This window comes from Leptodactylus fuscus, chromosome 10 (assembly GCF_031893055.1).
Source record: "Leptodactylus fuscus isolate aLepFus1 chromosome 10, aLepFus1.hap2, whole genome shotgun sequence".
Classification (NCBI taxonomy): Eukaryota; Metazoa; Chordata; class Amphibia; order Anura; family Leptodactylidae; genus Leptodactylus; species Leptodactylus fuscus.
In genome coordinates this window covers 68,888,616-68,916,539 of record NC_134274.1, presented here as the reverse complement: position 1 = coordinate 68,916,539, position 27,924 = coordinate 68,888,616, and the positions used below count along the sequence as shown (strand labels likewise).

General features: G+C 45.3%; 2 protein-coding genes across 2 annotated transcripts in view; one reads left to right on the top strand and one right to left on the bottom strand.

Moving 5' to 3' along the window:
* Positions 1-7,487, bottom strand: part of VSTM4 (V-set and transmembrane domain containing 4) — a 36,275-nt gene extending 28,788 nt beyond the window's left edge. The window contains exon 1 of the mRNA XM_075288045.1: positions 7,424-7,487. Coding sequence (XP_075144146.1) covers positions 7,424-7,475 — 52 coding nt within the window. The 5' untranslated portion in view covers positions 7,476-7,487. The remainder of the gene's footprint in view (positions 1-7,423) is intronic.
* PLAU (plasminogen activator, urokinase) overlaps positions 1-27,924 on the top strand; it is a 420,354-nt gene that overhangs the window by 297,656 nt on the left and 94,774 nt on the right. The gene's annotated exons all lie outside the window — the stretch shown is intronic.

The following is a 27,924-nucleotide window of genomic DNA, read 5'->3' as shown; positions in this document are numbered from 1 at the left end:
CTGTTTGGGTACAACTCCAAGTATATGGGCACTTACTAAACCTCTCAGTGCTTCAGATTTTATCTAAGAGGGAAAAAGAAATTGCCATTTTCTTTATTGTATAGAGATAGTGGATAAAAAATGGCGCCTCAACAAAATCGACCTAGTTGGGACACCCACAGCTAAACTGCAGCAAGAAAGGGAAGGTTGCTTCTTTTTTCCACGAGCGGGAAGAAATCACTCATGGGAAAATGAAGTGAATGGCTCCCATTGAAGTCAATGGGATGCATTTTTTTTAACCAGATTCTGAGGCGGATTCTGCGTCAAAATCCAGCCCAAAAAAACCCGTGTAAGTTCAGCTTTATACTTCTACCTTCTGCTCAATGCACTCCTGGCTTTGGCTAAAAAAAACACAGCAAAATCTGCAACAAAAAAATTCTGCATTTCTGCAACGTGGACTCTCAGTCTTATGCTGGGTTCACACCAATGTTCGGGTCTCCATTCTGAGGTTTCCGTCTTCTGCATGCAGAAGACAGAAACCTGTCAGACCGAGTCCAGTCGTGAGCATAGTCGTACTGCATATCCGACTTGTGTCCGGTTAAAAGAAAAAAACGGTTTTGCTGCGGAGAGCCCAAAACGCTCACCGGCGCTCACGGCCGGACACTTTTCGAACCCAAATCCTCAGGCATTCATGCAGAGGAACAATTACAATGTTCTGGAATGGCCATCCCAGTCCCCAGACCTGAATATCATTGAACATCTGTGGGATGATTTGAAGCGGGCTGTCCATGCTCGGCGACCATCTAACTTAACTGAACTTGAATTGTTTGTCCAAAATACCTTTATCCAGGATCCAGGAACTGATTAAAAGCTACAGGAAGCGACTAGAGGCTGTTATCTTTGCAAAAGGAGGATCTACTAAATATTAATGTCACTTTTCTGTTGAGGTGCCCATACTTTTGCACCGGTCAAATTTTGGTTTAATGCATATTGCACATTTTCTGTTAGTACAATAAACCTCATTTCAATCCTGAAATATTACTGTGTCCATCAGTTATTACATATATCAAACTGAAATGGCTGTTATAAACACCAAAATATTTAGAACTAAAAATGATTAAGATTAATAGGGGTGCCCAAACTTTTTCATAGGACTGTATTACATAATAAAAACTTGCTCTTACTAGGTCTCGGTATAATCTTAATGCTGGTAACACCTATTTCTACACTTCAATTTGTGAACTCTTGTACACCACTGCAGAGCATAAGGGTTTGTCAGCTGTTCCCTCTGTCTTGTATTTTCTAAACCTCAAACTTTTTCCGAAGCTGAACGCTTGGTTTTTCTTCTATCCTCAAATATGCCTATACTAGATCTATTTCCATCTGCAGTTCCATGATCAGTCCTCGATCACATGTCAGCTGGCCACACATCAACACATCCTAGATCTGTCCTCATTGTACCACTTATGCTACTAAACATTAACTCACATACATTAAAAGGGTTTAACTGATAGAAATAAAGTTTTGTTTTTTTCTAAAAAATGTCTGTTAGTGCTACAATTGGGTTAATAAATGCACTCATATACCTTTTTAGCGTGTTGTGAGTGATTTTTGGGTGTCTGTGGGGGCTGCTGGTATCTCCTGCTTTTTTTTTTTTTTTACATGCTCAGCTTCTTACTGTGTAACTTCTTCACTAGCTACCTTTCACCTTACCCCCCCTTCCATCCTCCCTGTCTCTGTAACTATCCCACCCTTCCCTACCTACTCAGCCCAACCCCAGACCCATATTATATGCTTAACCTCCATGCCTCTTTCAACAAGATGGGTCCTCCTGTGCTGCTCCTGTACTCTTCCTTCTCTGCAGCGATGATCTACCTCTACTGTGCATGTGTGAACGAGCAATAGAGGTGAATTACCGGCAGCGCGCACAGTACACACTGTGTACAGAGGGCTCGTCTCACCAGAAGCCTGGATGGTAAGTATAATGGAGTGGATGGGGGGGGGGGAATAGTAGTAGTGACGATCCATTTCCGGCAATGGGGAAACGGACCATTACTGGGCAATCTGAAAATGTTCCTGGGGAAGTTACATGACCACCCCAGGGCTATGGGTCAGTATACATTTTTTTATTACTAATGTTATTTAGAGGGTAGGGATTTAAATTAAACCAGACAACCCCTTTAACTATTGCAATGCAGTATTACTTGGTCTTCCTTAAACCTTAAAGGGCTTGTCCCCCTAACCCCTCCTTGTGAATGTAATGATAGTGCACTTGTGTGACCAGCGCCCCATCCACTTATATGTGACTGCTGGACTGTAATCTCTGGCAGTGCCAGCAGCCCTATAGAAATGAATGGAGAGATGGTCACACATGCACACTGGTGCTCCATTCGTAAGGAGGCCCTAGGGGGACTTGCAACCCCTGTTCTCCTGATCATTAGGAAACACGACGATCAGATACTTATCCCCTATCCATCCATAATGGCAAAACTCCTTTAATGACCTTGTTTCTGTCTATCCTGAATACACTATCTAACTAACAGGTGATTATTCTATTAGTTAGTTATGCCATTGAAAATCAATGACAGGAGTAAAAACTTGCTTCTTCAACTTCCATAAGGCAGGGGCCCCATGTGGAGCCAATTTTGCAGTTTGGCCGTGGTGTAAATGCCGCAGAAAAAAAACGCAATGTCCACACATTGAGGAAAAATAAGTGCAGCAGATATGCTGTGATTTCCAAAACCAGTGCAGCACGTCAATTATACCTATGGAAATCGTTTCCCTATAGGTAATAAGGAACTAGCATAGAGGGAAGCGTACATTTGGTGTAAGGACTAGAGATGAGTGAACAGTGAAATATTCGAGATTCAATATTCGACTATTGGAACGAATATCGAAACCTATTATAATCTACGGGGAAAAATGCTTCATTTCAGGGGAAGCCACACTTCAACTCAGGAGAGTCAAGAAGTCCACTATCACACCCCAGGAAATGATGCCAACACCCTGAAATGCAACTGGGACAGCAGGGGAAGCATGCCTGGGGGCATCTAACATGCCCAAGTACCTGTATTACGCCACTATCTCGTCGGAATCCCGATCAGCTTGCGATATGTGGGAGCTGACTTTTTCCTATAGGAATGCATTGACCAGCGTTGATTGGCCGAATGCCATACAGAGTACAGCATTCGGCCAATCAATGCTGGTTCTGCCGGAGGAGGCGGATCCTAAGATCGGTCCACAGCAGTCTCCATTGTGGTCTAATCTCAAATGTAGCAGTATTGAGCGCACAGCTATGCTACACCTTGATGTAGCAGAGCTGGCCATGCGCTGAGCTCTGCTATACTTGAGATGTAGCAGAGCTGAGTGTGCGCTGAGCTCTGCTACACCAAAGATGTAGCAGTGCTGAGTGTGCGCAGAGCTCTGCTACACCAGAGATGTAACAGAGCTGAGTGCCGGAAGAGGCAGAGTCTAAGATCGGTCCACAGTCCGATCTCAGATGTAGCAGTGTTGAGCGCACATCTCTGCTACACCTTCTCAAGCGTAGCAGAGCTCAGCGCACACTCATCTCTGCTACATCAAGGAGTAGCAGAGCTGTGCGCTCAACACTGCTACATCTGAGATTGGACCAGAATGAAGACTGCTGTGATCAATCTTAGACTGCGCCTCCTCCGGCAGAACCAGCGTTGATTGGCCAAATGCTGTAGTCTGTATGGCATTCGGCCAATCAACGCTGGTCAATGCATTCCTATGGGAAAAAGTCAGCTCCCGCATATCGCAAGCTGACAGGGATCCCGACGAGATAGAGCCCCAAAGAGCTGTTTGAGTAACATTCCCACCTAAATAAAGGTAATTTTTTTTATGCCTATGTTGTTGTAGTTCCTGTCCCACCTTTCCTGCACAGTTATTGGTGCAAAAAAAGCGCCAGGGAAGGTGGGAGGGGATACAAATTTTTAGTGCGTTTGCCTCGTGGTATTCGATTGTAATCGAATAACTCGAACGGCCTGTTATTCGTTCGAATATCAATTCGATCGAACGCCGTTCGCTCATCTCTAGTAAGGACCTTTCTTGCTCCAACTGTGCACCTCAATATCATCCCTCTACACCAATTTCCTAATGATTTCTATCTATCTCTTTCTCTTTTGCCAGATCCTCACATTCCCTTCTACCCATACTATAGAACATTGTTTCTCAACCTTTTATTCCAAGTACCTCCGTGTGAAAAAAACCAACCAAATATCACTAATGGTTGTGTCTGTTATGTTACAGATCCTGCTTTCAATGTCAAATGGGGAAGAAAATCTAGCGCTCATAGCATGTCAAGCAAATCCTTTTGTTTATGGGGCACATTTGGATAGCATATACAGCACCGACTACCCTAATACCTGTTCTAACGCTCACCCACAAATTGCCTTGCATCCGATACTGCTCTGGCTCCCTGTGACTAGTAGTTAGTGGAAATATTCAATGTATCCTCAACCGCATCCGGCTGGCACAAAATGTAACCTTATTGAATCGCTTTCCCATGTTTGTTTGTCCCTAAATTGAAAATGTTGTGCAATATTTGGCAATATAAAATATTAATAATTAAATTAAAAGTCAGGCTGCAAAATGTCATCTTTCAGAAAAACTCTTCTACAATGTTCATTGGATCTTGACAAGGGATATTGCAGAGTTCACTAGCGCTGTAATGAATTCCTATCCACACCCACAAGTTATCTTATCTCCAGCCGCTACTAATAATGGCTGCATCTCTGAGCTGGGCAATGATGCAGCCATTGTATGTGCCACAGATAAGTGCCCTTTGCATTTCTCAGGGGTGCTGCTACTGCAGATCATGGTAGGTTAGTCACCAGTATGAAAGGCCAGTTCATACGAGCACCAATCGATGAGTTTTGTACTTTGTCAGCTGATCAACAGCAGAATTACATGGGGCAATTATTGTGAAGAAAATTTCATATTAGGGTCCATTCACATAGAGTGTTTCAAGAATTAGGAAATGGTTTTTATCTCCAGCACAGTGTATGGATCTTGAAAAAACCACTAGTGGTTTTTCCACACGTTTTATGCTAATTCCATGTGGATTTTCAACCTCCCATTGACTCCTTTGGTTTTTGCAGGCGGAATCCGCCTGAAGGAGACTTTTTTCCCACTAGCGGAAAAAATCCGCTAGTTAGAAAAAAAGCTAGCGGAACCCATAGAACTCTATGGGGAGGTGTTTTTTCCATGTGGATTCTGACACGGATTCAGCACCAAGTTCCTCGCCAAAAAACTACGTGTGAATGGATCCTAATTAGAGATGAGCGAACAGTAAAATGTTTGAGGTTCGATATTCGTTTCGAGTAGCCCCTCAATATTCGACTACTCGAATCGAATATCGAACTCCATTATAGTCTGGGGGGAAAATGTTCGTTTCAGGGGTAGGCGACATTCAATCAAATTATACTTACCAAGTCCACGAGTGAGGGTCGAGCTGGATCCTCCGAGAAGTCTTCTCCATGCAGCGTCCCCGCAGCATCTTCCGGCTCTGAATTCACTCTGCCAGGCATCGGGCCTGTGCAGAGCCGACTGCGCATGTCCGCACAACAATTTTTCCATTCGAATAGCGAGTGGTACTCGATCGAGTACGAATATTTTGAATACCGTAGTATTCTATCGAATACCTACTGGATTGAGTACTACTCACTCATCTCTAATCCTAATCCTAATGGTGCCGTCAGAAAATATATTCTGTGGCACTGTAGCTGCACTCCATTTCATGGCCACCAATGGTTTAATTCAAAGTAGTATTCACATTAAGAGGTATTCCTGCAGGTCCCTGACTACTTTCATGTTTTCTTGGTCTCTCTTGCTGTGTACACAAATTGGGTATAGAAAGAGTGAACTGCCATGTACTCCTGGGAGATGTAGTTGCTTGATAGTCACATTGTATATTACATGGTACAAGTATGTGGCTGTCCACTGAAAATGAATGGAGTAGAAGATAATGACAGGTTTTTGCATTGATAATGTTAACTGAATGGTGTGTACTCCAGGGAGGTTTTTTTTCCCCCCAATTTGTGGGATAACCCTTTTAATTAAATGAAATCAATATTGGGCTTTCCTCAGTACTGGCCACATGATTTTGCTGAACCCAGCCTGGAGTGTGGCTACAGTGCCACAAAAGACATTGCCTGGCTGCACCATCTTAATATTGGGCCATAGATCCTGGATTGCTTTCAGTTGTCCATAGGCCACAACCACAGCCCAAACCATACATACATCAGGCAGTAGAAAAACTCAACTTGCTTTAGAAACAGTGCTGCTCTGTCTATGACCAGTTGCAGATGACCTTGCTGCAACTGGCCTGCTGCGAATTAAAAGCACAGGTGGCGCACCAGAAGGGGGACACGGGCCCGCGCACAGGCCTTGCTTCCACTGCTCCTTTCATTAAAGGGATCCTATCATTAAAATGCAATTTTTTGTGACTAACACATAGGAGTTTGACCCTCAGCGCCGGAAGAAGACGCATGAAGAGGCCGCTCCTGAAGAAGATGGAGGCGGTGTTGCGAGAGAACTCATTTGCATACCGACGAAAACCGGGATTTCTACGGAATGAGAAGACCTCTAAAGGTAGGAGAAGAATAGCCTTTCTTAAGGTTATTCCTACGTGTTAGTTACAAAAAAATACGTTTTAATGATAGGATCCCTGTAAATGAAATGGAGTCACCAGAAGCAAGGGCTGCAAAATAGGACAGGAATAGGACCTGTTCTATATTCCGTGGCCCGGACTGTCACCCCGCACATAGGACTGTGAAATACACAGATAGCACAATGAACATGGCCACATTTGTCTGCAAATGGCCTAATTTTGTTGTTTTCCTATTCAGCCTTATTCACTTTAGTGGCTCTGTGCTTCAATACCAGATACAACTATTAATATAATTGAATGGCCACACTCTGAGTCCGGGCAACATAGAGTCCTAAACCGAATACGATGCGGTGTAAAACCAGGCAGCCATTATAGATTATTATATATCTACCCTGAGGGTTTACACAAAAATTATTTTATTTATTTATGCAAAAAATAGTTTCCACGTGTTTTCTTCTAGATTAAAAATTAACTCTTTAAACCTTTTAACTGAAAAATCCAGAACAATGTTTTCTATACCTAAGAACAGAAAGACACGTCAGCTATGTGAACTGTAAGCACAGCAATATTTTAGAATGACTATACATGTATCCTATGGATGATACGTGAGAATCTGTCAGCAACGCCATTGATTTCACAACAGCGTCCTGTAACAGTGTTGGTGACTTGCCTATAGAGTGAAAGCAGTTTGGAAACACAAGCTTCTCCATCAGATGGCTGTAAAAAGTCTACGTAACCAGGCACACATTCCAAATATGTTTGCAATTACAAATGAACAGTTTTATAGGAAAAATTTGTATAAAACTTACTTACTTGCTAGGAGAACTTGACTTAAAAAAGCAGACGTTAGTACACAGTAGGCCATTGTGATGTCTTCAGCTCCTTAAAAACTTCTTATGTAGACACAAAGAGACAGGACGGGAGGGAGATGAATGGGGGTGGCCTTACTTCGGAAAGAGGCAGCACAATTGTATTAAAAAAAAAAAAAAAAAAAAAATCACACTCACAAAGTCCATAGCTCTGTTTGATACATTCATATTATATAATAGTAAAGAAGAAGTAGTTACTGACGTCACATCTACATTTTGGAGAATGTTTTTATAGAATGCTATCGAATATCTGCAAAGCTTTCCCTCAATGCAGCATGAAAGCGTTAACTCTTGACTTGAAGCATCTGCATAGGATTTCTCAGTGTGGTCTTATTGGCAAAAGAGGAGGGAAATAGCTTGTAAACAAGCAGCCAAGAGACTGCTGCTTTTGATTCTTCTGCTGATGGCTCTTGAACTGCCCACCAACTCTGCATATAAGTAGAGCAGATGTGAAATTCTCAGATTTTACAAAAGCCGTTTGCAATTTGTTGTAGCACTAAAAAGTTCCATTGCATGCAAAAAAAAAAAAAAAAAATCCAAACAGTCCCCAACTGACAAAATTAAATTAAATTAGGAAAAACATAAAAATAATAGATTAATAAAAGAATAAAAAAGCATCTTCCCTCCATACTACATGATACAAATATTACAAATATTTTTTGCATGGGCTTCATTTACTTATGCCAAACATAGGACAATTACCCCATACAGCATGCATACATATTCGTTTCGAGTAGCCCCTCAATATTCGACTACTCGAATCGAATATCAAATCCTATTATAGTCTATGGGGGGAAAATGCTCGTTTCAGGGGTAGGCAACGTTTGATCAAATTATACTTACCAAGTCCACGAGTGAGGGTCAGGCTGGATCCTCCAAGCAGTCTTCTCCTTGCAGCGTCCCCGCGGCATCTTCCAGCTCTTCATTCACTCTGCCAGGCATCGGGCCTGGGCAGAGCCGACGGCGCATGTCCGCACTACAAGCAGACATGTGCAGTTGGCTCTGCCCAGGCCCGATGCCTGGCAGAGTGAATGAAGAGCCGGAAGACGCCGCGGGGAAGCTGCACGGAGAAGACTTCTAAAGGTAGGAGAAGAACCAGCGTTGATTGGCCGACTGTATAGCATTCAGCCAATTAATGCTGGTTCTGCATCGAACTTTTACATTCGAATAGCGAGTGGTATTCGATCGAGTACAAGTATTTTGAATACCGTAGTATTCGATCAAATACCTACTCGATCGAGTACTACTCGCTCATCTCTAACATTTATCAGTTCTGTATAAATGGAGGAGAGGAAAGGGGATTGGAGGATGGGAGATATATAGGGGCCAACAGATACAAACAGCCATAAATACACTTAACTCTTGTCTCTGCTAAGAGTATTTATAGGTTAAGGCTAACTGCACACAACGGCGTTTCACCCGTGTGTTTGCCAGATTTACCGATTTTAACTTCATGCTGGGAGTGGGCTTCTAGCATCCTAGTTATAACTGATGGTAGGAGTTTGTACCTCCCAGTTACAGAGCAGGACAGGGAAACAGGGACTCCTCGCATCATAGGTATCTATACTACTATGAGTCATGCTCCCAGCGTGAAGTTCAAGCTGATAAATCCGGCTAACACAAGCACCAAGTTTCATGGGTGAAACACGGTCATGTGCAACTACCCTAAGTAAAACATAAAATTTAGAAGAAGACACCTATGATTTAATTTCCAAGATAAGGACAATGAGAGAAAACTAATCCATGCTCCAGTTTTATTCTAAGCTGCCCAGATGTATCTTCTTTTCTGACTTTCCTAAAAAAAAAAAAAAAAAAAAAAAAAAAAATCTGTACTTGGATGACTATCATCTATGTACATAAACTAAGGGACTCGAACTGGACCACTGCATTGCAACACTACTCACAAATCAGGCACCATGTGTGTTATCACTAAGTATACATTCCTGATAGGTATTTTGTAAAAGATTGTGTATTTATAGGAAAATGTGCATGCTGCTTTTTATTATAGTAATTGCCAGGGGTAATACACTGCTGAGCCAGTAGATCTAAGAATATGCAATGTTTTGTGGAGAGTCAGATTACCCCCTTAATTTGACTGTTTTTACTGCAAGTACATATCAGAGCTTTCACTAATAGAAGGCATATTGCTATTTTTATATTCTAGGCTATTATTTTCTTCGCCCGCCCCCATACAATCAGCCGCAGAGGCTCTGTTATCCTCTATACTTTTTGCCTTAGAAGCAGGTTTGGGTAAAGGTTTCCAATTACACTTTCTACATAGATCGGAGAGCTCACATGTTTTTTCAGTTTTATTAACATTTAAGTCTCTGAATCTTTGGATTATTGCCAGTTCTTTTCTATTTCAGAATTCAGACTTGGAGGTGGTGAAACACAGTTCAATATATTGTGAAAGGACGAGTGGCAAAGTGGTAGAAGGAGTGTACATTTCTCCCAGGTTCCTGTCATACATGATCTACATGCAGCTGAGAAAAGCTGTTCTCCTGGCTGGTGGGTTTTACCAAAACTAATGGCGTAACTAGGAATGGCGGGGCCCCATGGCGAACTTTTGACATGCCCCCCCCCCCCGACCGACACCGAAGACCTCGACCGACCCCCTCCTACACATATCTGCGCGTTCTATTATCCCCCATAGTGGCCCCTCCACACAGTATTATCCCCAATAGTGGCTCCTGCACACAGTATTATCCCCAATAGTGGCCCCTGCACACAGTATTATCCCCCATAGTCGCCCCTGCCCACAGTATTATGTCCCTTAGTGGCCCCTGCACACAGTATTATGTCCCTTAGTGGCCCCTGCACACAGTATTATCCCCCATAGTGGCCCCTGCACACAGTATTATGTCCCACTGTGGACACCGATAAACAATTATTATACTCTGGAGTCATTTCAGACCCCAGAGTATAATAATCGGAGACCGGGGGAATAAAAACATAAAAAACTACTGTTTCTTACATGTCCCCCGGCTCCTACGCTGTCTTCTCTGCTGCCTTCTCCGCTGCTGTCCTTGTACAATGACGTCGGACGTCACATGACCAGGGACACATGCCAGGATCATGTGACGTTAGAGACGTCAGAAAGGACGTCAGGAAGGAGGCCTGGCAGGATCGTGGAGAGGTAAGTAACATGTTTTTTATAGGTAAAGGAAGAGCTTCACACAGATGTACGTGCCAACCAAATAAAGATGTTTATTGGTAGAGCTTAGTGGAGCAAACGTTTTCGGTCTGAATAGACCTTCCTCAGGCTCTACATAGAAAATAATAATATAACAATCAGAAAAAAGAGGGGATGCCAACATAGGATCCCAAACGATTGCACCATATAAAATAACAAAATATCACAAATTATATACATAACTCAAAATCAAATGTACAGTATTTACAAGGAACCATGCAGTAACCAGATTGTAGGTGTTATCTGTGAAGTGTTATCCTGGAAATATATGCAGCCATAGAGTCAAGGTAAGTAACATGTCATGTAGTAACATTGTTGCATGAAATAAACAACATCAGAGTTCATCCCCAACTGCACTGCCAACATGTTCAGAATGTACTTCTCTAGCAGTGAAGTGCAGACTGGGACAAAGTGACATAAACATAGAAAAGGGTGCTGAATATAAAAAACATCACAATACCTGCAAGATGTAGTTAACCCCTTCCCGACATGCGCCATAATAGTACGGCGCGTGTCGGGTCTGTAACTATGGCGACCGCCCGGGAGCCGGGCGTCCGTCATAGCCGCCGGGTGTCTACTGCTTTAAGCAGTAGACAACCGGCTCTAATGCCTCCGATCGGAGGCATTAACCCCTCCGGCGCTACTGTCAAAGGCGCCAGAGGCGCCATTTTCCCGGCGGCGCATGGGCGCCGCCATTTTGGCAGGGATCGCCAGCTCCTGGAGCATGCTCCAGGGCCGACGTCATGTTGCCATGACAGCCGGGAGCCTTCTTAAAGGCTCCCAGCCGGTCTGCAAATTCTCTCTTTTGCAGGCTGGTGTATGCAGCCTGCAAAAGAGATGATGATTTTTTGCAATGCATTAGCATTGTAATGCATTGCATTAGTGATCAGACCCCCTGGGGTTCAACACCCCTAGGGGGTCTAATAAATGCAAAAAAAAAAAAAAAAAAAGTTCAAATCACCCCCCTTTCCCTAGAACAAATATAAAAGTAGTTAAAAATTGTGAAACATATACATGTTAGGTATCCCCGCGTCCGAAATCGCCCGCTCTACAAATCTATAAAAATATTTTTCCTGTTCGGTAAACGCCGTAGCAGGAAAAATAGTCAAAAGTGCCAAACCACCGTTTTTTCACTGTTTTGATTCTGATAAAAATTTGAATAAAAAGTGATCAAAGCAATAACATTTCCCAAAAATTGTAGAACTAAAAAGTACACCTGGCCCCGCAAAAAAAGACACCCTATACATCCCCGTACACCTATGTATAAAAAAGTTACGGCCGTCGGAATATGGCGACTTTTAGAAAAAAATTTTTTTAACACCGTTTTGGAAATTTTTTTTAGGGGTCAAAATGTAAATAAAACCATATAAATTTGGTATCCCTGGAACCATACTGAAACACAGAATATAGGGGACATGTCATTTTGGCTGCACAGTGAACGCCGTAAAACCAAAGCCCGTAAGAAAGTCGCAGAAATGCATTTTTTCTTCAAATCCACCCCATTCTGAATTTTTTTTCCTGCTTCCCAGTACATTATATAGAATAATTAATGGTGGCATCATCAAGAAAAATTTGTCCCGCAAAAATTAAGACCTCATATGGCTCTGGGAGCGGAGAAATAAAAAAGTTATGGGGTTTAGAAGGAGGGGAGTCAAAAACGAAAAACGAAAATCAAAAAATGCCATCGGCGGGAAGGGGTTAAAGATCACAGGTAACTATGGTCTGGAGGTAAGGGGAGATCCAATTACCTAAGAATATTATGTGGTTCCAATTAGACCCAACCAGAAGTAAAGGAACAATCAGCATAAGACCATAGAACCAAAATGCTCGTTTCTAGGGGGTCCTTACCTCTGCCGCCACTAATCCGAGGCCCGCTCTCTCCGTGGGGGAAAAATGAGAAGATGAAGTATGATGCGCGCACAGAAAATCAGGCTATCAGCCGCAAGGAAGCGCGTGTGTGCTGCGCCTCACCTGCCTTCAAATAGTGCGCCGGACCTCTCGTCATCGGTCCGGTACGCGCATGCGTACAATCACCCGTATGGGTGTAGTGTCCGTGCGGGTACGCGCGTGCGTGAAAAAAGCTGTACGGACTGCAGGAGAAAAAATAGTCGGGATACGAACAGCGCATGCGTGCGCTGTGTTCGTACGAGATGTGGATCATTGTAATAGATAAGGTAAAGCGTCCTAATAGCTAGAGTGCATGATGAGTGAATAAGTGAACCCTGGATGTAACAACCCAATGAAAGACCTTGGGATCAGCTACTGGAGCAAGGAATCGAGGCAGAAAGGAGACCAAACACTAAAATGGTGATAGAATTATGAAACCCAAATATTGTAAGGAAAAAACACGTGAGAGGTGAAAATAAGAGAGAAGAATATGAACAAAAAAGAAGAAAAGGAGGAAAAAGAAAAAGGAAAGGAAAGCAGTATCAAAAAATAGTATAAGAAGAATGAAAAATAAAAAATGAAAAAAATGAAAAACAGAAAAAAATTATAAAAATAATGAAAATAAACAAATAGAAAAAGTAATGAACAGTACAAAATGAATAATAGAAAAATTTTTATTGAAAAAAATAAAAATAAAAATAAGTTAAAAAAATAAAAATTGAAAAAGGTGTGCGGGAAACGGCAAGGATACTGGGGTGGGCGGGCCCGGTAGGGTCAGTCAGATGGTGGCCTAACGAGTCTGTGGAATAAAATATACAGGTAAGTGACATGAAAAATTATGACATGAGAAAAGAAATGTAAAATTAGTTAATTGCCAAACAGAAACACCTGGCTTACAAATATGCCTGAATCTCGTATTCCCTATTGAGACCACGTGGCTCCATGGTCTGTAATTTGTGGATCCAGAACGCCTCCCGCTTTTTGAGGAGGGAAATTCTGTTACCGCCTCTCCGTGGATTCTCCACATGCTCAAGAACATGTTTTTTATGTTTCTTACCTCTCCCGGTCCACCAATCATTATACTCGGGGTTCCAAAAAGACCCCCGAGTATAATGATAGCAGCGGTAGTGGCTGTCTCCGGGCCCCTAATGTCCCGGGCCCTGTGGCAGCTGCCTCCGCTGCTATGGCGGTAGTTACGCCACTGACCAAAACCCTGGTAAAGGTCTGACTGATGGAATAGGAGTATTGAGTGTGTCTCTACTCCATTCAGTGACTTCAGGTTTTGTGGGGTTAAACCCTTGCTATCCTGAAGTGTGTATAATAGGGCAGATAGCCCACAGGTATATGGCTCTCTCTGCTCCTGGAAATTTGTCTGTAAGTAATATTGCTGTATTTTGTATTTAGGGAGCTGTGTAGAAGGCCCAGCTCTCATAGTTAGGTAACCTGTGTTGTAGGTAGAAGTCAGACGGCTAGGATTTTATTTTGTATTGTTTTGTTTTGCCTGCACAACTTCTAATAAAACTGGTTGCGGCCAGTTGCACCACATTCTGCTGGACTGGACTTTCATATTTGTGCCAAAAAGTGCTCGTCTATCTGAGGAGACAACGATCCATGAGCTAATTCTGTTACAATATACAGTGTTTGCCAAAAGTATTGGCCCCCCTGCAATTCTGTCAGATAATACTCAGTTTCTTCCAGAAAATGATTGCAAGCACAAACTCTTTGGCATACCTCCCAACCGTCCCGATTTCCGCGGGACAGTCACAATTTGGGTGACATGTCCCGCGGTCCCGGTTGGAGGGAGGTATGTCCCGATTTCAACTCAGATCTGCGTCCAGAGGACGCAGATCTGAGTTGAACACATATGCGGCTGAAGCAAGGAGCTGACACAGGTCAGCTCCTCGCTTCCCGCTGCCCGCCTCTCTCCCTGACACATGTGGCTGAAGGAAGGAGCTGACACAGGTCAGCTCCTCGCTTCCCGCTGCCCGCCTCTCTCCCTGACACATGCGGCTGAAGCTGCTCGCGTGCTCGCTTCGCCGCTGCGTGTCTCTCTCGCTGACACATGAGGCTGAAGCAAGGATCTGACCTGTGTCAGCTCCTCGCTTCGCCACTGCTGCCGGCTCCTGGCTTGTAGACGCGATGTACAAGCCAGGAGCCGGCGGCAGCGGCGAAGCGAGGAGCTGACACAGGTCAGCTCCTCGCTTCAGCCGCATGTGTCAGCGAGAGAGACGCGAAGCGAGCACGCGAGTAGCTTCAGCCGCATGTGTCAGGGAGAGAGGCGGGCAGAGAGCAGCGAGGGAGCGGAGGAGAAGGTAAGTTTAATGTGGAGGTGGAACGTGAATCTGGGGGCAGATGAAGGAGAGGACGGCATGACACTGGGGGCAGAGATGTGGGGACATGAATCTGGGGGCAGAGATGGAGAGGACATGAATCTGGGGGCAGAGATGGAGGGACATGAATCTGGGGGAAGAGATGGGGGGACATGAATCTGGGGGCAGAGATGTGTGACATGAATCTGGGGGCAGAGATCTGGGGACATGAATCTGGGGGCAGAGATGTGGGGACATGAATCTGGGGGCAGAGATGGAGAGGACATGAATCTGGGGGCAGAGATGGAAGAGGGACATGAAACTGGGGGCAGATGAAGGGTGTATATGAAACTGGGGAGAGATAGAGGGGGGACATATAATTTAAGGATGACTGTAGGAGGATTATACTGTGTGCGGGCACATGAAAAATTAACGAGTGGGAGGAGTCAACACAAAAGTGGGCGGGGCTAAATTTGCCACGGCACGCGTAGCACATTTTGTCCCTCTTTCAGTTCTTCAAAAGTTGTGAGGTATGCCTTTGGTATTAATATCTTCATTTATTTTGCTTGCAATTTAAAAACACAAAAGAAAATGAAAAAAAAAAGTCAAATCATTGATCATTTTACACAAAACTCCAAAAAGGGGACAGACAAAAGTATTGGCCCCCTCAGCCTAATACTTGGTAGCACAACCTTTAGACAAAATAACTGCGAACAACCGCTTCCGGTAACCATCAATGAGTTTCTTACAATGCTTTGCTGGAATTTTAGACCATTCTTCTTTGGCAAACTGCTCCAGGTCCCTGAGATTTGAAGGGGGCCTTCTCCAAACTGCCATTTTGAGATCTCTCCACAGGTGTTCTATGGGATTCAGGTCTGGACTCATTGCTGGCCACTTTAGAAGTCTCCAGTGCTTTCTCTCAAACCATTTTCTAGTGCTTTCTGAAGTGTGTTTTGGGTCATTGTCCTGCTGGAAGACCCATGACCTCTGAGGGAGACCCAGCTTTTTCACACTGGGCCCTACATTATGCTGCAAAATTTGTTGATAGTCTTCTGACTTCATAATGCCATGCACACGGTCAAGCAGTCCAGTGCCAGAGGCAGCAAAGCAACCCCAAAACATCAGGGAACCTCCGCCATGTTTGACTGTAGGGACCGTGTTCTTTTCTTTGAAGGCCTCTTTTTTTTTCCTGTAAACTCTATATTGATGCCTTTTCCTACTTTTGTCTCATCTAACCAGAGAACATTCTTCCAAAACGTTTTTGACTTTCTCAGGTAAGTTGTGGCAAACTCCAGCCTGGCTTTTTATGTCTCTGGGTAAGAAGTGGGGTCTTCCTGGGTATCCTACCATACAGTCCCTTTTCATTCAGACGCCGAGGGATAGTACGGGTTGACACTATTGTACCCTCGGACTGCAGGGCAGCTTGAACTTGTCTGGATGTTAGTCGAGGTTCTTTATCCACCATCCGCACAATCTTGCGTTGAAATCTCTCGTCAATTTTTCTTTTCCGTCCACATCTAGGGAGGTTAGCCACAGTGCCATGGGCTTTAAACTTTTTGATGACACTGCACACGGTAGACACGGGAACAGTCAGTTCTTTGAAGATGGACTTGAGATTGCTCATGCTTCCTCACAATTTTGCTTCTCAAGTCCTCAGACAGTTCTTTGGTCTTCTTTCTTTTCTCCATGCTCAATTTGGTCAAGGACACACGAGGACACAGGACAGAGGTTGAGTCAACTTTAATCCATTTCAACTAGCTGCAAGTGTGATTTAGTTATTGCCACCACCTGTTAGGTACCTCAGGTAAGTAACAGGTGCTGTTAATTTCACAAATTAGAGAAGCATCACATGATTTTTCAAACAGTGCCAATAATTTTGTCCACCCCCTTTTTTATGTTTGCTGTGGAATTATATCCAATTTGGTTTTTTGACAATTCTTTTTGTGGTTTTCCATTGAAGACAAATTAAATGAAGATAATAATACCAAAGAATGTGATTGAAATCATTTTCTGGAAGAAAATTAGTATTATCTGACAGAATTGCAGGGGTGCCAATACCAACGCTGTATGTATGTTATAATTTTCATACAGCAGAGACAGTGGTGAACCTAGCCTATCTGTTGCCTGAGGTGGACAATCAAAAGACACCCCCCGCCAGTATTGAGTCCGGGACAGGGGGTGGTGGTGGTGGTGATCATCTTTTGATTGCCCACCTCAGACAGCAGGGGGTTGGGGGTGCTAGCGATAACATGACAAATACAATGCAGTAATATTTTGTGCAGTAATACTCACAGGAGACGTCTTCCCACATTTCCAATCTTTTCGCTTTGGACTGCCATGACCACTTCTTCCAGCTGTGACTTGACTCTGTAAAGTTTGAAACACAGACATTTTGACTCCTCACTTATCCACGCACCCAACTCTCCAATATAACAATCAGAGCCCCAGGGGAGATGAGGGAACATAATAAACAGTTTTACTCACCTCTCCGGGATCCGATGTTAAGGCTGTTAGGAGTATTTTGTGTCGTGGGTATTGGTGCACACCTTCTGACTTGCTCGCACGCACTGTTGGTAGGCAGCTTGATTTCCTGGTTAATTAGTCTGTCCTCCCATTTGCACCTGGGAGGAGTGGTCTCTACTCTGTATTTAAACCCATGCCTCCCATGGTTCTGTGCTGAGTGTCGCTTTTACAGAGCTAGGCCTTAGCAGGAGGAGTAGGTGGTTATCTTGGATAGAGGAAGTTCCGTGGTTGGTTTTTGGGAGGTTTGGGTGAACAAGTTGGTTTGTGTGTTTTCCCTTCTGTGTTCACCAATCCTCCCTCCGTGTATAATTGACTGTGTGAGTGAATTGCCTTATCCTTTGATTTCTACTCAGTTTCCCTGTGTTTGTTTCCTAGTGTACGGTTCCTTCCCATATTGGTTTGGGGAATTCTTTCCTACATGTTTCCTGTGTGCTGCTTGTGTTGTTAGTCAGCGCACACCCTTGTCAGTCCCTGTCAGTAGCAGCTTCACTTGTTCGTTAGGGGTGACCCCCTTTAGTCTCCAGTCCCTAGAGATCTTATAGGGCATTCCTTCTCCCACTTCCCTCTAGGCCTACGGTGTCAGTGAGAGAGGAGCTGTCGGGGTCAGGTTTAGCCTGAGAACAGCCGACCTACACCCGTGAGGCAGGGACCGGGTTAGCTAGTGGGAGTAGTGCAGGGCGAGATTTCCTACTGGTATTCCTTAGCCCCGTTGCAGCTACCTGGACTGACATAACAGTACACTCAGCCGGTAAAAAAAAAAAAAAAAAAAAAAGGAAAGGTTCGTTTGCATTATGACGGACCTGAAACAGTTGTACCAGGCGGTGCAGCAGATCTCCACTGAGATGGAGGGGATCAAGCTACGAATGGATGCCATCCAAGCTTCTGGCGTATCTCAAGTACAGCAGTTGGCTCAACACACAGCCTCTCAGGTGGAGGGCATACAGAGGCAGGTGAGTAGCGCCCCTGTGGGTCGGCCTCTGGAGCCAAAAGTCAGCTTACCTGAACCCTTCCGAGGTAAGAGGTCAGATTTTTTCCGATTTCAAAAGGACTGTCTTTTGTATTTCCGGCTACGGCCGTTTTCCTCCGGTTCTGAGGTACAGAGAGTTGGGATTATTATTACTTTATTGAGAGATGATCCCCTCATCTGGGCACATTCGTTACCAGCCGACTCAGCTTGCTTACTAACTGTAGAGGCGTTTTTCTCCACAATGGGGTTACTGTATGACGACCCAGACAGGGTACGCACGGCTGAGTATAACCTACGACGTGTGGTGCAAGGGGATCACGCTATAGAGAAATATTGCACAGAGTTTCGTAGGTGGGCAGCAGAAGTACACTGGAATGACCCCGCTCTACTTAGTCAGTTTGAGACAGGGCTCTCGGACCAGGTTAAAGACCATCTAGTTTCTCACCCTGTTCCGGGAGATCTAGATGAGGCCATGCAGCTGGCAATTAGAGTTGGACGGCGCCTCCGGGAGCGTGGAGACAAGAGTCCTGGGGGGGTTAGCCCTCCTCAATTCTCTGTTTTTGGAGAGGACCCGGGGGACCAACCCATGCAGATTGGGGCCACTGTGCGAAGTGCTAGACCCAAGAGTGAAGGGTCCCGCACAGTACGCTGTTTTGTGTGTGGAGGAATGGGACATTTAGCTAGGGTGTGCCCCTCCAGAGAATGGTTCGCCAAGGAGGGTAATAACCCCAGGTCTATTGAGAGTAAGGGGAGAAAACCTACTAAGGAGGGAGGTGTGCATATTTCCTGTACTCAGACTGCCGGGTTGACCCTTGATGGATGGGTTAATGGGCAGAAGTGCCGGATTTTGGTTGATTGTGGTTCGGCAGTCAACCTTATTGACTCAGAGTTTTGCGAGCAACTAAGGGTGAGTCCTTTGGTCTTGAAGTCTCAGATACCGGTGTGGGCTATTGATAAGACCCCTCTACAGCAATCTGTCATCTCCAAACAGGTGGAGGGTCTGGAGTTTATTGTTGGTGGCCACAGGGAAGAGATTGACTTGTTCTTGTTGTCTAAATTACCAGCACAAGTAGTGTTGGGGTGGCCCTGGCTGAAGCAGCATAACCCTATTATCAACTGGGAGACCGAGACAGTAGTTTCTTGGGGGCATGGGTGTAATGGTCGATGTCTGCCCATATCCGTGATGTCTTTGTCTATAGACAATTTGCCTCAAGAAATATGTGAGTTCAGGGAGGTCTTTGAGGAAAGGGCAGCCAAGACATTACCACCACATCGCACCTATGATTGCTCGATTAAATTTATACCTAATGCAGTGTTACCCAAGACAAGGTTGTACAATCTCACTATTCCGGAGAGGGAGGCGCTCAAAGAGTATATTGAGGGGAGTCTAGAGGTGGGGCATATTCGCCCATCTAAGTCCCCAGTAGCAGTGGGGTTTTTCTTTGTAAAGAAGAAAGATGGAGGGTTGCGCCCTTGTTTGGATTTTAGGGAGATTAATAAAATCACGGGGCGGAATCCCTATCCCATCCCGTTGATCTCGGATCTTTTCAGCCAGATTACGGGAGCTCGCTGGTTTAGTAAAATAGATTTACGTGGGGCGTATAACTTGCTGAGAATCAAGAAGGGGGATGAGTGGAAAACAGCGTTTAACACACCCCTAGGACACTTTGAGAATCTGGTGATGCCTTTCGGTCTAACCAATGCGCCCGCGTTTTTTCAGAATTTTATTAATGATGTACTAAGTGCCGTCATAGGGAGGGGGGTTGTGGTCTATCTGGACGATATACTCATTTACACCCCGGATTTGGAGACTCATTGGGAGAGAGTGAGAGAGGTTTTAAATCTCCTGAGGGTTAACCAATTAAGTGCTAAGCTGGAGAAATGTGTGTTCGCGGTCAATAAATTATGTTTCCTTGGCTATATCCTATCGGACAAGGGGTTCGAGATGGATCCTGAGAAGGTCAGGGCAGTCTTGGAGTGGCCGCGACCTGAGAACCTAAAGGCGGTCCAACGGTTCTTGGGATTCTCGAACTATTATCGCCAGTTTATTAAGGGATTTTCTGAGGTTGTGAAACCCATCTCGGACTTGACTAAGAAGGGGGCTGACTGTGCTAAGTGGTCGCCAGAGGCGCTAGCCGCGTTTGAAGAATTGAAGAAGCGATTCTCCTCCGCTCCCATTTTGAGACAGCCGGATGAGAGGTTGGCCTTCCGAGTGGAGGTGGATGCCTCCTCGGTGGGGGTGGGTGCAGTACTTTCTCAGGAGTTCGAGGAGGGTACGCATCCCTGTGCCTTCTTTTCTAAGAAATTCTCTGCCTCTGAACGGAATTATGACATCGGAGATAGAGAACTACTGGCAATAAAACTAGCGTTCGAACATTGGCGTCATTTCCTGGAGGGGGCCAGAAGGCCAGTCCAGGTATTTACCGATCACAAGAATTTGGTTTATCTTGGGTCGGCGAAGAGATTAAATGCACGGCAGGCCAGATGGGCTCTATTTTTTGCGCGGTTCCATTTTACCGTGACTTATGTGCCGGGTTCAAAGAATGTTAAGGCTGATGCTTTATCCCGGTATATGTCGACTGAGGAGGAACGAGAGGCGCCGGCCACTATTCTTGGGGATGGAGTGGTGGTAGCAGTATTGGGCACGAAATTGGAGAAAGCCTTGATCGAAGCGCAACACGCTGCACCTTCCAAGATACCTAGAAACAAGCTGTTTGTCCCAACTACTCTCCGACAAAGTCTCCTGAGGGAGTGTCACGAGTCGGTTCTTGCTGGTCACCCGGGGGTTTCAGAGACCATGAGATTGGTGTCTAGGAATTTTTGGTGGCCAGGGTGGAGTAAGGATGTCTTGCAGTTTGTTCAAAATTGTTCGGTCTGTGCAAGAGCCAAGGCGTCGCATACCCGTCCCCACGGTCTTCTACATCCGTTAGAACCTCCTAAGGCACCTTGGACTCATCTGTCTATGGATTTCATCACGGGCCTTCCAGTGTCTAAGGGTTTCACGGTCATTTGGGTAGTCGTTGACCGCTTCACGAAAATGTGCCATTTGATCCCGTTTTCCAGGCTGCCATGTGCCAAGACACTATCAGGGTCATTTATTAAAGAAATTGTAAGGTTGCATGGTCTTCCTGAGGAGATCGTTTCGGACAGGGGTCCGCAATTTGTGGCTAAATTCTGGCGGGCTTTTTGCAGCAGGTTGGGAGTTACACTGTCGTTTTCCTCCGGGTTTCACCCGGAGTCTAACGGGCAAACAGAGAGGAAGAATCAGGATGTGGAACAGTTTTTGAGGTGTTTTGTTCGAGAGAATCAGAATAATTGGGCTGACTTTCTTCCCCTGGCAGAATTTTCCTTAAACAACCATGATTCCAACGCCACAGGTACCACACCTTTTTTTTGCTCCGGTGGTAGACATCCTGTTTTCGGAGTATTTTCTTCCATTTCGTCCCCAGTTCCGGAGGAGGAGCTATTTTCTAAAAAGCTGCAAGGGGTATGGTCCCGTATCCGAGAGAATCTGGTGCGGGCGTCGCACCAGGCTAAGGTCCAGGCGGATAGGAAGAGAGGAGAGTTGCAGTTCTTCCCTGGTGAGATGGTTTGGTTGTCCACCAAGAATATCAGGTTGAAGGTTCCTAGCAAGAAGCTGAGTCCCAGGTTTGTGGGTCCTTTTAAGATCATCAAGATGGTAAATGAAGTGGCGGCGCAGCTGCAACTACCTAAAAGGTGGAAGATAAACCGGGTGTTCCATGTCTCCTTGTTAAAGAAGGCCAAGAAGGGAACGTCTCCAGTTAAAGTTCCACCAGTTTCTGAGTCCGGGGAGTATGAGATATCCCGAGTTCTGGATAGCAAATATGTTCGGGGGAAGCTACGGTATCTGGTGGCATGGAAGGGATACGGTCCTGAAGATAATTCTTGGGTTCTGGAGTCGGATATGTCAGCCCCCAGACTCGTGGAGAAATTCCACAAGGAGTTCCCGAAGAAGGATGCTCCTAGAGAATCCGGAGTCTTCTCCTTGAGGGGAGGATCCTGTTAGGAGTATTTTGTGTCGTGGGTATTGGTGCACACCTTCTGACTTGCTCGCACGCACTGTTGGTAGGCAGCTTGATTTCCTGGTTAATTAGTCTGTCCTCCCATTTGCACCTGGGAGGAGTGGTCTCTACTCTGTATTTAAACCCATGCCTCCCATGGTTCTGTGCTGAGTGTCGCTTTTACAGAGCTAGGCCTTAGCAGGAGGAGTAGGTGGTTATCTTGGATAGAGGAAGTTCCGTGGTTGGTTTTTGGGAGGTTTTGGGTGAACAAGTTGGTTTGTGTGTTTTCCCTTCTGTGTTCACCAATCCTCCCTCCGTGTATAATTGACTGTGTGAGTGAATTGCCTTATCCTTTGATTTCTACTCAGTTTCCCTGTGTTTGTTTCCTAGTGTACCGTTCCTTCCCATATTGGTTTGGGGAATTCTTTCCTACATGTTTCCTGTGTGCTGCTTGTGTTGTTAGTCAGCGCACACCCTTGTCAGTCCCTGTCAGTAGCAGCTTCACTTGTTCGTTAGGGGTGACCCCCTTTAGTCTCCAGTCCCTAGAGATCTTATAGGGCATTCCTTCTCCCACTTCCCTCTAGGCCTACGGTGTCAGTGAGAGAGGAGCTGTCGGGGTCAGGTTTAGCCTGAGAACAGCCGACCTACACCCGTGAGGCAGGGACCGGGTTAGCTAGTGGGAGTAGTGCAGGGCGAGATTTCCTACTGGTATTCCTTAGCCCCGTTGCAGCTACCTGGACTGACATAACAAAGGCTTTGGGCCTGTATGATAATGTCCCAGACGTCACCTGAATTGGGATATTGTCATATAGGTCCAAAGCCTGTGCTAGCAGTACCATACAGGCCCAAAGCCTGTGCTAGCAGTACCAGGCTATTACTACTAGCACAGGATTTGAGCCTAAGTGATAATATCCCAAACCACGTGAGATTTGGGACATTACCATATAGGCCTGAAACCTGCTACGATTAGAATCGGATCCCAGAGAGGTAAGTAACACTGTTTATTATGTTCCCTCACCTCCTCTGGGGCTCCAATTATTATACTTGGGGGTCTGAAAAGAACCCTGAGTATAATAATAGCAGTAGTACAATTGCGGCCTGGGCCCGGGCCTATTCACTACTGGCTATAGTACAAGGGGAAGCAGGGGCAGCAGTGAACAGGTCCGGGGAGGTTGGTAAATAGGCCGCTACCTGCTGGAGATACTCCAGCAGGTAGCGACCTATTATAAAACAACAAAAAAAAGAAGTTATTTTACTTACTGACCTCACACTGTTCCCGCTGCTGCCACCTCTTCTGCTGGCAGTAAGAAGTTTGCGTCTCAGCATGGGTGGCGTGATGACGCAGACCCGGCTTTAGTACTTTATACACATATACTGTATACAGCTAAAGGTCTCATTTAGCTACAGATACTGTTGGGTACTCAGAATTGCCTAAATTCCTCATGACATGGATTCAACAAATTGCTGAGAATGTTTCCTCTGTTCTGTAGTTAAATTGTTAGATAATTGTTCAATTGCTCCAGATTTGGTCACTGCACTTTCGTGATGTAAATTTTCCATTGGTTCTTTGTGATATCGGGTCTATGCATGCGATGGAGTACAGTAACTCATTGTTTGAGGGACCAGCTCAAGATGGTGTATGCTTTATGACAAAACGTGTATTCTATTTAAACTTCAAAGAACTGAAACAATGGCCAGTTAGTAATACTATCTGCATGGTGCTGCAGAAATCATTCAATTTCTAGAGTTTACACTTTATTATTACATACCTTTTTGCTGGTTGAATATATAGGCAAATAAGATGTGTACGTTTTCTGTTTTGTTTTTTTTTTACAAGATTTGCATTATTTACTAAATGTATCAGGACAAAGAAAGAAGGTGGGGGGGTCTGCCAATGGGAAGGATGGAAGGACACCGAAACGCCAGAGCAGACAAACCATTGATGCCAACAACACGCAGGGGAAGTCGCAGCCAGAGACACACACACAAATGACATACAAAATACATGAGTGCAAAATTGGGTAATTCTTATAGGGCCACTACACAAACAAAAAATGAAATATACCCGTGCGAAGGCGGGTCCTCCTGCTAGGAAACCAATATATTCAGCAGTGGCAATGGATTTATAATACAATGCCATTTCACTTTATAAATACAACAAAAAGGATCAAAACATTTACACACATTTTATTATTCATTAGATAAATTATATAGACTGGGAGAAAAGAGTTCAGATAAATGCCCGTAATGCTTGGGAATGATTGCCAACCCGATGCCTCTGCTCTGGTGATGGTGATAGGAAGGTGGGATTGAAATTCTGATGCAGGCAAATATATCCTTATATCCAACAAAATGTATACTGCAAATTAATCTAAAAAGAAAGGGTTTATGTTATTGCTGGCTTAGTGACATCACTGGATGAAATAAACAGATGAACCAGGTCATGAAGTATCAAAAAAGTAACAAAAAAAAAAAAAAGCGTTTTTGTAATGTATGGAAATTATGGTTTGTAAACCAAAGCCTAAGTTATTGTATGTAAAACAATCCATGTTATGCTAGGTTCACACTAGCGTTGTCCTCTCTGTTGTTCTGCTCTGAGGACCAGAACAATGTGTGGGAGGACCACAACAATAGAGCCCGATGGACCATATTATATAAGGCCTTATGTTACACAAACGCAGAGCTATTCCATCTACAGAAATGCAGCAGAAAAGAAAACACCGCTGTAACATCTCTGCCTGTTCAGGTCACGGGTGCAGTTTAGTTCCTTACTTAAAGTTTTTGGTTGCACTGTGTGAACATGGCTCTAGTTCTGTAATTGAATTTACACCACACCTGTCTTCTGCCCTTGTCTGCCTCTGTCCATTAAGTAGTTAAATTTGGTCTTACCCTGTGATTGACAGCCTACCTTCCTGTCAGGTCCAGGGCGGGTTCATCCTCCCCTATTTAGTCTTGGCTCACATTCACACTGGTGCCTGTTATTGTCTTGTGCTTGCTGGTTTCTCTTGCTGTTTATTTACTTGTATTCTAATCCTTGACCTCTGGCTTTCCCTATTGACTATTCTTTTGGACTTCGATTTGGCACTGCATTGCTCGACTGTTACCAAACCCTGGCTACCTGACCTCCCTTTGTTGTTGTTCGTCTTGTCTGCGTTTTGTGTGTCACATATATAGGAAGGGATCGTCTCCTAGTTGCCGACTATTACATAGGATAGGGCCTGGCAAGAGGAAGGGACAGTGGGGGGCTTCAGCTTAGGGCTCACTGTCATTTGTTCCCCTTCCTCCAGGGTTTTCCAGCAGCAACTGGGGAATTGTCATCTAAGCAATTCCCTAACAGAATAACAGGCCCAAAAACCCACTACCATTGCTTTCCCCCAGGTCAGCATGGATCCTATTCAGGGCCTTGCAGCCAAGTTGAAGGGATTGGCAGGCCTGGTAGCTGAGCTAGCTAAACAGGTTCAGACCCTTACTGAGGCTGCTGCATCATCCCCAGCTGTTTATGCACCTGTCAAGGTCAAGATTTTACTGCTGGATCGTTTCTCAGGGGACCATGAAAAATTTGAGACTTTCAGGGAGTCTTGTCGCTTGTATTTTCGGATGAATCCACATGCATCCCAGGCCCAAATGGTGGGAGTAGTAATATCTCTTCTACAGGGGGATCCACAAGCTTGGGCCCTTAAACTCCCTCCTGAGGCTGAGGAGTGGTCTGACTTTGAAAAAATTTTTAAGTCCCTGGGCTCTATCTATGCTGAACCAGACCACATTGCGCTTGCGGAATCTCAACTCCTCACCATGCGGCAGGGCAAATGCTCTGCAGAGGAGTATTGCGCAGAGTTCTGTAAGTGCAGTGTAACTACAGGTTGGTTTGAGTCAGCTCTTAAGGCTCACTTTAAACCAGGTTTGTGTGATTGTGTTAAGGAGCTCTGGGTTAGTCACCCAGATCCCCCTACTCTTGAACAGGCCATGACTTTGGTGGTCCGTATTGACTGTAAGATCCGGGAAAATTTAAAAGAGAGAGTAGGGCCTGTTTCCTCCAAGTTTTCTGTCTCTTCCTCTCTCTCTCTCCTGAAAAACTTACCTTTCCTCCCGTCACTTCTGGTGAGGAACCCATGCAACTGGGAGCTGTGGACGCCAAGACACGACGAGAGCATCGTCTCAGGAATAACCTGTGCCTGTACTGTGGTTCCTCTGGTCATGTCATCCGAGACTGCTCAATCAGACCCCTGACACCAGCGAAAAAACTTCAGTGCCTGAGTGGTAATCAGAAGAACCACTCAGGCAACCAGGTATTTGGTGGAAATAACAATAAGATGTTATCTGTGTCTCTTTCCTCTGGGGACAGATCTGTTTCTGGAAAGGCCTTAGTTGACTCTGGGTCTGCAGCAAACTTTATTAAATATTCGGTTGTTGCATCTTTGGGCATTGAGCTTTTGCCACTTGACACGCCTCTGTCTGTTACTGGAGCGGATTTTACTCCACTGGCCAGGGGTAAAGTCAGTTTTAAAAACCCCTTAATCTCCTTGCAAGTGGGCTCAACACACACTGAAGTCATAAGCTTTTTTGTTATGGAAAATTTACTTTTGATGTTATTTTGGGGCTCCCTTGGTTGAACCTCCATAACCTTATTTTTGATTGGGGTAAAAAAGAGTTGGTAAAGTGGGGAGATCAGTGATCATCTTACTGTATTGCTTTGCACTCCTTAGATTGTGTAGGTGAGCATACCTCCCAACCGTCCCGATTTCCGCGGGACAGTCACGATTTGGGTGACATGTCCCGCGGTCCCGGTTGGAGGGAGGTATGTCCCGATTTCAACTCAGATCTGCGTCCAGAGGACGCAGATCTGAGTTGAACACATATGCGGCTGAAGCAAGGAGCTGACACAGGTCAGCTCCTCGCTTCGCCGCTGCCCGCCTCTCTCCCTGACACATGCGGCTGAAGCTGCTCGCGTGCTCGCTTCGCTGCTGCGTCTCTCTCTCGCTGACACATGCGGCTGAAGCGAGGAGCTGACCTGTGTCAGCTCCTCGCTTCACTGCTGCCGCCGGCTCCTGGCTTGTAGACGCGATGTGTCAGCGAGAGAGAGACACAGCGGCGAAGCGAGCACGCGAGCAGCTTCAGCCGCATGTGTCAGGGAGAGAGGCGGGCAGAGAGCGGCGAGGGAGCGGAGGAGAAGGTAAGTTTAATGTGGAGGTGGAACGTGAATCTGGGGGCAGATGAAGAAGAGGACGGCATGACACTGGGGGCAGAGATGGAGAGGACATGAATCTGGGGGCAGAGATGGGGGACATGAATCTGGGGGCAGAGATGGAGGGACATGAATCTGGGGGCAGAGATGTGGGGACATGAATCTGGGGGCAGAGATGGAGGGACACGAATCTGGGGGCAGAGATGGAGTGGACATGAAACTGGGGGCAGAGATGGGGGACATGAATCTGGGGGCAGAAATGGAGGGGACATGAATCTGAGGGCAGAGATGGGGGAACATGAATCTGGGGGCAGAGATGGAGAGGACATGAATCTGAGGGCAGAGATGGGGGACATGAATCT